We start from the raw sequence: 12292 nt of genomic DNA, 5'->3' as shown, positions 1-12292 counted from the left end.
ACCATATAACTGATTGTAAGAAGATTTTGACTCAATTAGAGAAAGTGCATCTTACTCTTTTGAGTGCAAAATGTGTCTTTGGTGTTGAGGATGTTCTAATTGTAGGGCATGTGTGTGGCCCCTGTGGTCAAAATCCTTCACTAATTAAGATTAATGGGATTAGCAAGATGCAAGAGGTATGCTCCAATGTATCAAAAGTCAGGAGGCTTTTGGTGCATGTGTCTTCTATTTGACATGGATCTATCATTTCACATATATGATTGAAAGCCTTTATCAGTTATTAAGGAATGGGAAAAAGTTAAAATTGGGAAGGCTCCATACAAGGGCTATTCCAAAATGTAAAGAATTTGTTGAATTCTAGACCAACCTTGAAGAAGATAGATCATTCAATCGAGGGCATACCATCCTCACTATTGATATGAACCCTATTGGTATTGGATGGGCAATGGGACAAGATGATACTTAAGGGAATTGAAGAAAATGTGTTAAACAAGACATAATAGAGGTATCTGCAAGTTAAGGGGGAGTGTTAGGGAGTGGTTACAACTCTTAAATATGATAGAGACTATTCTCTGGATGTTTACATAGTGGTGGAGATAAATTGTTTACCATTATTGCGTATGATAACTAGTTGTGCTACTCTCGACATTTCCATGTTTCTTAATAGCTTATACTAAGTCACTCAACCCTGATTTATAGCATCTTGTAGGGAGCAACAACTCACTTGACTCATATGTTATCACCAGCATGATATGAAGATGAAGATGGCATGATGGATGAGGACAAAGAGGAGGTGTTTCTTGTTGAAAATGATAAAGTCATAGTAGGGGATAAATGTACATCTATTGTATGTATAGGTATAGGTATCTTAATGATCGTATAACTGTCATAAATACTAGAATAATAATAAATTCAATAAATATAGTAGGTATACTATCTAGAATTTTACAACTATAAGAAAATCAATAGTTGCAAAGGACTTTTCAAGCATGGGAGATATAGGTATAGTAACAAGAAAACATCATAGGTAATATATTTCAACCTATCAAGGTGTTATTGAAAGAGAAATATGAAGGGGAATGGCTGAGAATAGGCCAATATCTCAACACTCTTTCTAAGAAGGAATAATGGTTAGTATAAAAGTTCAAGGGGATTAAGAGAAAGGCAAATGGTTTCTTCTTGAAGGATCGATATTTATGGAACCATGGTAAGAAAAAGAGAGGGGCTCCACTACAAGTTCTTGAAGATCGAGCCAGATAGGTATAGGTTATGTGGGAGTTCCATGAAAGCTTCCGGGATAGTCATAGAGGTGTGTGGGGGCCCTTTGAGAAAATTAATGAATTTGGTGGAAGGAATGTATGCTGAAATTGCTCACTTTATGAAATCTTATGCTACCTCTCGGATGTATTTATCAGTAAGGTATGGAGATGGGTTGCAGCAAACTTATCTAATGTCTCTTCATTTGAAATGGGTACTATATTTGGTTACTATACCTATAGATTTATGGCAAATGTGGTACCTCATGCTAGCTTCTGTGTGAAGACTTAACGCATCAAGTACAAGGGAAAGCACTTAGGACAAAGACTACTCAAGAAATGTGTACATTTCTCTTGGAAGAGATTCTCCGTTGGTATGGGTGTGTTGGAAAATTTTAGTTGATAGGGGTGAATTAGATGCAAATGAAGCACAAGACTTTTTCTCTCGTTAAGGGATGAAGCTAGCTCTTACTTCAGCCTATAATTTGGAAGGCAAATGGCAAAAGTGAACATGGATAGCTTCATATCATTAAGACTTTGACCAAAAAATTATTTGATAAGAGACATTAAATCCAACCAAGAGCCATACAAGAAGGTGAGTGGGTGCTAATTTATGATACTAGTTTGGAAAATGAGCATAGTGCTAGTTGAAAAAATTTCTAAGTGATGGTTTGGTCCGTATGTGGTAAGGCAGATATTTGATAATTCTACCTATTCACTTATAGAATTGGATGGGACAACATTGCACATTCCTATAGCTAGAAAATGGATTAGACTCTTCAAGCAAAGGAATTCTACAACATATTAATTAGATGTGTTGGACATAGGTTCAAAGACCCAAGCGAACAAAGTGTTTGTAAGAGTCTTTAGTATACAGGTAGGGCACGACATCTTGAAAGTTATTGAAATTTATTTTAACCAAAATAGAATAAATGGTGTCTGATGCATTGAGAATGTGCTTTGGTTGATACCTAAGGATGTACCCTGCAAAGTTTGGTTGACATCTAGGTTCATATGCAAAACTTATAGGGTCAGAAAGAGTGGGACTACATGTTATAAAGAACATTTGTAGGCTATGCAAAGAATTTTAGAGGCTAATATTTTGAGAGTTCGGTCATGGTATCTTCAATAAATTTGTAGATTACAAGTGGAGCTACCTTTATTATTTTTGAAGCTCAACAACCTAAGTTATAGTTTGTAAGATACAAGTAGTTTTCTGCACACTCGTATTATAGGACAGATTTCCAATCGAGTTTGATGGAATCTAGTATATATGACATATGCTTTGCCAAAGGCACATAAGGATGACATGTGTATGCTCAGAAAAGAGAAAAGGATCAGCATATATAAAAATAGGAATGTAGAAGAGATCTCTCCATGGTGAGCTTGGTAAAAGATTAATAGATTGATAGAGATGAGGAAGAGAAAGTGACAAACGTTAAAGATGTAGCTAAAGATGAGTTGACACATGAACTTGGGATGTCACATGGATTTATAAATATTTGAATATAATAGGAGCTATCATTGCTAGGGTTGGATGCTAAGAGATACATGTAGGATGGGATGCTTGTGTTCTTTATGCCTTATGATTTAGGTGGGAGTAGCTAGATTTGAAACATGAAGATGAAAGCTGTCACTACAACAGAAACAAGGCATAGGCGCACAAAATCGGGTGCGTCTATCATCGTGTCTGTATGCGCGTGTAAAAGAGCGTGTAAATAGATGTGAATTTTATGTCTATATATCCGCGCAAATAGACGCGAAAATAGACGTGTTTTCAAATGCGTCACTACAACAAGCAGTAGTTATAGACGTGTGCACAGACGCTCACTAAAATTTTAAAAAATTTTGAAAAATATAGACGCAATTGTGCGTCTATATTTGCGTCTAATTTACATGTGAAATCGCATCTATGTGCGCATGTATATGCGCATCTATAAGCGCGTGTATATACGCATCTATAAGTGTGTTTAACTGTGCGTATATAAGCGTGTCTATAAGCAATTCGTGCTCTATATACACGCACTTATAGACGCGTGCACAGATGCGCACTAAAATTTTAAAAAAATTTAAAAAATCTTGCTGGTGTGTCATTCTTTTCAAAGTAGTCCCCTCTTGCGTTTCTTTTGGGTTTTTTTGACAGGCGCACGACACAAAGAGAGGAGAAAGGAAGAGGCAAAGAAGAAAGGGTAAAGAGAGGAGGAAGCAAGAGGCAAAGAGAAAGGGGAGGGAGGAGAAGGAGTTTGTAGCCATGTCGCTGCCCATCACAACACCGATTCAAGGTGAGTCCTTCTTGTCTCTCTCACTCACTCACTCACTCACTCTCTCTCTCTCTCTCCCTCTCCCTCCCTCCTCCCTCCCTCCCTCTCTCTTTCTCTCTCTATCCTTGCTTTGAGTTGTATTTTGCTACCTTCTTAGCTTTTGGTATGTTTGTTGCGACGAGGAAAACAACCAAAGAGCAAGGAGATCAAGGAGAAGAAGGAGTTTGTAGTTGTGTCGCTGCCCATCACAACAAATATTCAAGGTGAGTCCTTCTTCTCTTCTCTCTCTCTCTCTCTCTCTCTCTCTCTCTCTCTCTCTCTCTCTCTCTCTCTCTCTCTCTCTCTCTCTCTCTCTCTCTCTCTGTGTTTACTCAGAGTTCTATTTTGGTTCCTTCTTAGCTTTGGGTATGTTAGTTGTTGCTTGCTTTTCCTAGTTTTATTTTGTGCTTCACTACTAATTCGCGTCTACAAGCGCGTCTGATATACAGAGTAGACGCTCTCATAGATGCGCAAGTGTTGAAGATCCATAAAACCTCCTAGGTTTTTTTGAGTTTTGTGGAGCTGACGCGTGTAAGAGCGCGTCTGATCCACAAAGTAGATGCGCCTGTAGACGTACTCTCATTAAACAACCACATCTCCTTTGAGATTATTTTTCATACACTGTTTTTCGCATCTATATTTGCATCTAATTTACAGGTGAAATCACATCTATGTGCGCATGTATATGCACATGTATGTGCGCGTATTTGCGCATGTATGTGCGCATGTATATGCACATGTATATGCGCGTCTATATGCACATCTATAAGTGCGTCTATAGGAGTATCTATATTCGGGTGTATATGCGCGTCTATATGCGCGTGTAGTTTTCACTATAAGCGCGCTTGTAGACGCGAAATTCTAGACGCGCTAATAGACGCAGAAATAAACGTGCCCGACATTTTTTAACACAATTCAAATATTGCGTCTACAAGCGCGTCTATGGAGCCTTTTTATTGTAGTGTGTTTGGGTTTTTTTAATCTCCGTGTGTTACCTATGAGGCACCTCCAAAGACATGCAAGTTTAGAGGGGTTGGATGTCATCGGATTTTTGACATAGAGTGTGAAAGAGAGATATGTTTTGTGTGGACAAATTTATGCTTTTTCTACAAAATGATAAGTGGCATATTTCTTTGTCAGTGGACTTATGTAACTTGCTCATTGTCTTGATAATATGAGATAGTCAATTGGAGTATTGAGAGTTAATCAACATGTGGCTTTGAGTATTGATAAGTAGTGAATTAAGTGTTTTGTGGGCTATGTGGTGGAGAATGAAGCATGAGATCAAGAAGACCATTCAACACAAATTTGGGATGCCAATACGACCAATTGGCTAGTTACTATCTAATGTGACCACAAAGGTGAAGGTGATGGCATGCTAACTGGGAGAGGACTCAAGGGAAAAGTGGGGGCAAGAGCCAAAGAAAGTAAATAGGCTACTAGCTCATGCATTGGAGAAGAGAGAGGAGAGTATTATGACTATTTTGAATAGCGAAATATAGGCCCAAAGAAGATAACAAGATGTCCTTAAAGATCTTGATCTCTTACAAGGTCTTTGAGGTGATCTCTCACTTGATTTTCGGTCGTGAACATCAAGGAAGACTTTATTGATCATGAAAGAGGAGTTTTGATGGGTTTATGCCCTTTATGTGGATTGTTTCATCTATCCATAATAGTCAAGAATAGAGTTGTAAGCTAGAAATGGACATTGGATGTTTAAACAAGGCTTCTCTTGAGTTCTACCACTTAATTCTTAACCTCTATCTTTAGTAAACATAGTACAGACAACAAAGATAGAGTTTCTCTCAGCTTTGGGAAAGCATGTATACCATGTTTTATTGTTGTAATAAAACTGTACTTATAGAGCTGAAGTATTTTTGAAGGCTTATAGAGAGTATTTAGAGGGAATTATGCATTCCAATTCATGTATCTTATCTATAGTAGTGCCAACTATCATGTTCCATCAACAGACTAATATATAAATAAGATTTTGAGGTGTTACATATACCTTTTGGACAATGTTCAGCAAAGAAGCCATATTTTTTATGCTTTGAAGTTTCTGCAATAATAAATATATACATTCAGCCATGTCGGGCTGTCATAGGAGCCGCCGGCCCTCAAAATTTACAAAGGCCCAAACAAGTGACAGCATGGGAGGAGGCGATGACAGGAACAATTTCCAGTTTCATTCTCTCAGTTTACGTACATACAAGTCCTGTAGTGTCGATAGGCAGTTCGTCAGACTCAAACAATAGTACCTCTCAAGTATACTAGAATAGTGACTCTCCGATCACAATCATGAACCACACAGCAGCAGATCCTGCAGACTTCTATAGCGGCGGGGCGATCGTACCAATGAATATCTGTTTCTGCTGGATTGCGTACTCGTCTGATCAATCACATTTGCATTGGTGTGATCATGCGAACGAGAGTGGTGGTCCGGATTGACACTGCGCGCCTGTTTCTTTCTCATTACCGTCGCACAATAAGCCGAGAACTTTATCATGGCCGTGAACACGATCCGTTGCTGCTGTATCAGCTTGGGCCTTCCTTTCAGTAACGATCTGGTCTGATAATGATAACGATGAGGATGACGATTTCTTTTCGGATTGGACGAAGGCTGACTTTGATTTGTACCGCTTGTAAAAATCATTGGCCGGATTGATATTAGGAGATGAATCACCCGCATCCCATAAGCACCACTCGCAAATCCATTCGGCATCTCTGGCCAGTTTGAGATACGTGCTACTACAGTATCTGTGACAAAACACCCATATCATCTCGACGCCATCAATAACAACTACTCCGTTAATTGGTAATATAGGTATCCTAGTTAGAAGCTTATAATTGTTCTGCTTATAAAGGTTAATTTAGCGAGAGCACAATATACCTGTGTTGGACTCGTGTAACACAGATGGAGCAGCGAAAGAGCTCCTCTTCGAAGCCCACATCACCGCACATGTTGCAGCAGTGGCCATTAGTCGAGATTAATGGCTTGTTCATCATATACTATTGGCGCAGATATTATCATATGCTATTGGCGCAGGTATTATGATATACTATCGGCGCCCAATATATGCGGAAGGCACAATTCAGAGTGTGCATCCCGATGGATCGTCAGTATCTGCAGAAGACATTCTTCATGTATAATTCTACGAGACACAGGGAGAAGCTGGGGAATTCGGGGGACGGTTAATATTCTAGATTGGCTTAATTACTCATATTCTATTGCCAATTGATTGATGACCATCAGTGTGTCCTCGTGCAGGATCATGTTCCAAAGGCATAATTCATGTTGATATGAGAGTTATGCGCACGAGAGAGCACGACAGAGAGTGTGTGTGTGTATAGCCTAGATGTATATTGAAAGAGAGAGAATGTGTGTCTCCATAGCTGCATATCGGTATAATAAGAGAGAAAATGTGTGTCCAGACTAGTGTATTGAAACCATAAAGAATGATAAACGAGAGACGGCCGATGGTACCGTGCATTCCCATCCAAGTCACCAAAGGAGGTATTATATGCGCACGACTTACGCGCTGAAAATATCGTCACTCTGTGAGAGTGGCGCAATCCACCTGGCAAGTCTATTACTCGGTCTTGATTTCTCCCGTTGAAAATGTTTCCGGATCATAACCGGGTCAAGAAGCTATCACCGGGTTCACCTAATTCTGGATCAGTTCTCATGGTGGGTTTTCCAAAGCCCGGTTTCTGGGTGGTTTTCAAGAAAACCGGAAACCCCCAAGGTCACGTGGGGGGGGGGGGGAACCCCCTTCCCAATGAGAAACTCCCGAAAGGGATTTCCCATAAAAACCCCTGCCTATATCTAGCAAAGCTTAGAAGGCCACCTCTCATCTTCCCTTAAATGGGTTGATTTCAATATATCTTTTTTGGCATGTTTACTATGCTACATTCCTCCTTGCTCATCTTTGGTTTGGGCTAAAGTGTACCATTAAATCAACTATGCAATGTGACCCTTGCAAAGTGCATGCTCTCTATCGCTAAGGATTTCATTGCAATTGGCCCTTCAATTTTCTCTCTCTCCCTCCTTCGACATGCATTGTTTCCTATTCCATTGACCATAGAACTCTTTGCACATGTGATTGTAGGCCATTAGGTGGCTAGAAGCTATTGATTAGAGAGTGCAGGTCCATTCAATGCAAGTTCATTCATGTGCACTTTGTGGTTCTATCAACTCCAATCCAAGACAAGTTCTCTCTCTCTCTCTCTCTCTCTCTCTCTCTCTCTCTCTCTCTCTCTCTCTCTCTCTCTCTCTCTCTCTCTCTCTCCCCCCCCAAAACCAATGTGTTGAGCAGTATATCTATATCCATGATCTCCTAGGTAGGCATGCATGTTGGATCCAGTTTAATAAGCCTTCAATTGCATGCTACTACTCTTTATTGAGCTATAGAATATCTATGGTAACATTCAATTTTCAATCTTCTTCATCTTATGCTTTTCTCTCATTCCTTCTTGTCATGTGGTTTTGCATTTGATATTTTGTGTTTGTGAGTTCAATGTGCTCCAGGCATTTCCCTATCGTATCTTTAAAGGCCCATTTATGGCAAATTGTTGATGAGCCATTAACAATTTGGAACTTAGTCTCAAACTATAGCGACATTTATTTGTCCCACTTTTATATGAAATTTGTACTTCAAATTCTTGCCTTCTTATGCCTATCATTGAGGGTATCTCAAATGCTTGGGCTCTTCATTGAATATTGTACCTAATTATTTCCCATTCAAAAAGTGGCAAGATATGTGTATAGTGGACTGCTCGAGTTCTACTTGCATCATGGCATTTAATTGATCAAGAGAGGGAAAATTGTGTTCTACATCTACTACTTTTCTTTGCTCTTTTTCATGAATTTGAGGACAAGGGTGAATATCACACAAATACCCAATGGTTATTGTAACAAAATGAAAAAATGAAAGCATTTTACAACATTTAATTGCATCTTCAACAATTTTATGCTACCAACATTGTATGGCTACGACTGGGACTGATATTCATGATTTTCATATTCTCTTTGTTTTAGATATTATACCCTACAAAGATGCCTTTGATTGCAGTGTAGTGAGTTTTTTGCTACTACAATGTAGGAAGATGTGTAGGCTACATTTGGGCTACATTCTAGTGAGTGAGTAGGCTTCAAGTGGGTAATTGAGTGATTGCAGGCTTAGTTATGGTAAAGTAGTCTTCATGTTGACTGATTATATGCGAAATGAGAAAGAGTTATTACATTTTTATATAATCACGACCTAAGATTATTAATTTTAAAATTTCCAAGATTTTACACACATTAGTGAAGCTGTTTGATTTGAGTACTACCTAGATTCCTCATCCATGTATTGTAGCAAAAGAAAAAAAAACTTTAAGGAAGAAGAACATTGAAAAACCCTAGTAATGCTGGAGTCATCTTGATGACATCAACCAATAAATGAAAACACAACCTCCAAATCAAGCAAAATATTTGTCATGACAACGTCAAATTTTAAAGGAAGCTCAACAAAACACTGCTAGCACGATGGCATGTAGGTGTGCATGGAGAAGGGAGATAAGGAGTACCTATGGTTGAAATGATCATAATGATGCATTTGTTGTATTGCCAGAAATGAAATGCATTTTTAAACAAAATTTATTTTCAATATTTTTTAAATTTAAATGTGTGCAAAGTTAGTATTGAGCCTTTCTCGAAGTCTATGGCATTCCAATCCTATGCTATTGTGTGCAAACTTAGCATTGAGCCTTTTTCGAAGTCTATGGCATTCCCATCCCATGCTATTGTGTGCAAAGTTAGCATTTAGCCTTTTTCAAAATCCATGGCATTCCAATCCCATGCTAATGTGTTCTTTGCTCATTCTATGCAACCCTTGCAGCATAGACATGATGTACTTATTGTCATTATGAGTTCACCTCCTTTGTGTTAAAAATGTTTTCAATAGCTTCTATTGGGTAAGAACATAATAAAGTTATTATCTCTTTTCATCTTATCTCTACAAGTAGGTCATCTGAATGTAGACATCTTATTAATTGTTCTTCAATGTTGGATGTCTTGCCACTGGTTTGATATGTCTTTGCACAAGTTGTCCCTCATAGATGAGTTGGATGGCTTAGATGACTCTTTTGTACCATACTCTCAACTGGAGAAGGAGATGAACAATGCTATTTTTGGATCTACATATGAAGTTTATCACATATTGCATCATGTGTGCCATACAATCATTTTAATTTGGATTTCCATTGAGTCCCCTCTCCATTTTGCCTCTATCTTTGACACCACCTAGGCCTAGGAAAGATATGAAAAACATTGTGTCCCACAACATTGCAACCTAATAATTTCAAACAAACCCTCCTACCATTAGTCGAATAGTGTAATCAATTATATGGTGCTACAAATGGCCTTCTCATCTCCATCATCATGTCTCATCACTTGTCCACCCAATATGTCAAGAAATATTAGAGCAATGTAGCATCAAGTTGATTCCCATTCTATAGGATTATGCCAAGGTGGTTAGGGTTATTGAAATATATTGATTCTAGATCGCCATTATACATATAGGATCCCCTATCTAACCAGTAGAACAACTAGGATAGTGGCTATCTTTAGTTAAAAATGACTCCAATCCATGGAACGAAAAATGATAACTACCCTCCACCTAATGACTTGTGTGAATAATGACAATTGGGATGCTAGGGATACAATGGTTCTCATAAGGGCAAAGCAAGGTTGGATAGAGCTTATGTTTCTTCAGGTTTACTCTCCACCTTCTCCAATACCAATTGTAAGGTAAGCAAAGACTTGGTAATGTCTGATCATTATCCGCTCTCAATTTTCTTCTCTTCTAATACTGATATAATTAGATCTGGGTGGTTCCATATGGATCCCTCCCTATTTAAAGATGAAAAAATCAAGGAACAAATTCATGCAATATGGGAAAATCTATTTGGACAGAACAGTAGCCCTGCAAGAGATTGGTCAAAGCAATAACGGCCACTCAAGCCCTATTAAAAGAAAAAAAAAGGGAGAAGATCAATAAAAGGAGGAAAGAAAGAGAGGATAGATACAAATTGCTCAAGGATCTAGAAAGCAGAGTTGATCTAGGGTGCCAGGATACTCCAAGCCAGATTTTGGAGATCAAGGAAAATCTGAGGAGAATAGAGGAAGAGGAGGCTGAGAACATTAGGCTCTACCTTAGAACCTGGTGGGCAGGGAAGATAGATACGCCTACTAAAGAAATGTTCAGTTTCATAAAAAAAAAGAAAGAGAAAGATCTGGTCCCTATGCTGGTTAAAAAAGATGGTACCACTGCTGCTTCCAAGGAAGAGAATTTAGAGACAGCTCGTATCTTCTTCCAGGAAATTTTTGCCCCCCCGGGGCAATAGTCACAAGAAACCACCCAGGCTAGAGCCAAAATCTCTAGGATAAGACCCAAAGTAGTCCCCCCATCATTGGCCAGAATTATGGACTCAGACTTTACAGAGTTCGAACTATCAGATACCATTGATAGTTTAGCCAATGGCAAAAGCCCAGGGCTGGATGGTCTCCCAAACAAATTTTACAAGGAGTTTAAAGAAGTCCTCATTCGGCCATTGATACAGGTTTGGAAGGAATCTGTCAAACACGGGGCGTTACCAGCTAACATTAATCAGGGGGTGATTAAATTAATACATAAGAAGGATGAGAAAAATATACTATCTAATTGGAGACCTATCACTTGTCTTTCATCTACTTATAAGATCTTTGCAAAGACCTTAGCTAGGAGACTAGGTCCACATCTTGATGGGTGGCTTAGAAAAGAACAAAAAGGATTTATCAAAGGTAGGCATATTCTAGATGCCATCATTAGCCTTTGGGAGGGATTTGAATATGCTCAGAAAATGAAACAAGATTTTCTTTTCTTTAAAATTGATTTTGATAAGGCTTACGACAGACTTGATTGGTGTTTTGTGTTGCAGTCCCTTCAAGATATGGGACTAGGAGGCAAGTTCATCAAATATGTTAGCACCCTCTTTGGTAATGCTAGTGCTAAAATAGCTATTAATAGTGAGTTGTCTACCTCCTTCCCTCTTTACAGATCAATTAGACAGGGCTGCTCGTTAGCCCCATTGCTCTTTGCAATTGCCTCAGATGCATTGGGCTGGCTTATGGAGGAAGAAGTTAAAGAAGGAAGACTCAAAGGCATAGCCCTTCTGGACAACAAACAAATGTTTTTGAATTTGTTTGCCGATGATACAAACGGATCAGTTAATAATGATCCATTCTCCATTGAATCCTTTTGGCGGTGTATTCAAGAATTCTGTGCAGCTTCAGGTTCAATAGTAAACCCGAATAAAACAGGAATCAAAACTCTTATTAAACCGCCCCCTTCTTGGCTTATGGATGCAGGATGCAAAGAGCTGGAGGAAGGGAAAGTTTTCAGACTGTTGGGGATCCCTATGGGGTTTGGAGTTTCCCTGAAGCAGCGGTGGGACTGGGCCATGAACAAAGTCAAGAAGAAGATGGAATACTTGAAGGGATTGCAATGCTCCTTTGCTGGTAGAATGGTTGTGCTTAAGCACATTCTCATTCCTTCTACCATATACTTCCTATCATGCTGAAGTCCTTCCAAAAAAGGATTAAAGGATCTTGAAACTCTGTCCAGGAACTTTCTGTGGTCTGGTAACAGTGAACAGTTCAAGATCCCAAAAGTAGCCTGGGAAGACTGCATCCTGCCGAAAGATCAGGGTGGTCTA

The 12292-nt window shown here is 39.0% G+C and overlaps 1 protein-coding gene across 1 annotated transcript; it reads right to left on the bottom strand.

The window, feature by feature from the left end:
• Positions 1-5600: 5600 nt before the first annotated feature.
• Positions 5601-6994, bottom strand: LOC148030381 (uncharacterized). Its single transcript, XM_087687246.1, has 2 exons — positions 6447-6994; positions 5601-6313 (listed from the first exon to the last, which is right to left on the bottom strand). Exons 1-2 carry the CDS (start codon positions 6532-6534, stop codon positions 5853-5855), a joined length of 549 nt encoding a protein of 182 aa, XP_087543372.1. The 5' UTR covers positions 6535-6994; the 3' UTR covers positions 5601-5852.
• Between the last annotated feature and the right edge of the window lie 5298 nt (positions 6995-12292).

This window comes from Lygodium microphyllum, chromosome 10, assembly GCF_053477565.2.
Source record: "Lygodium microphyllum isolate KBCC chromosome 10, Lygodium_microphyllum_v1.1.10, whole genome shotgun sequence".
Taxonomy (NCBI): Eukaryota; Viridiplantae; Streptophyta; class Polypodiopsida; order Schizaeales; family Lygodiaceae; genus Lygodium; species Lygodium microphyllum.
The sequence above is the reverse complement of the archived record's forward strand: the minus strand, read 5'-3'. Positions and strand labels throughout refer to the sequence as shown.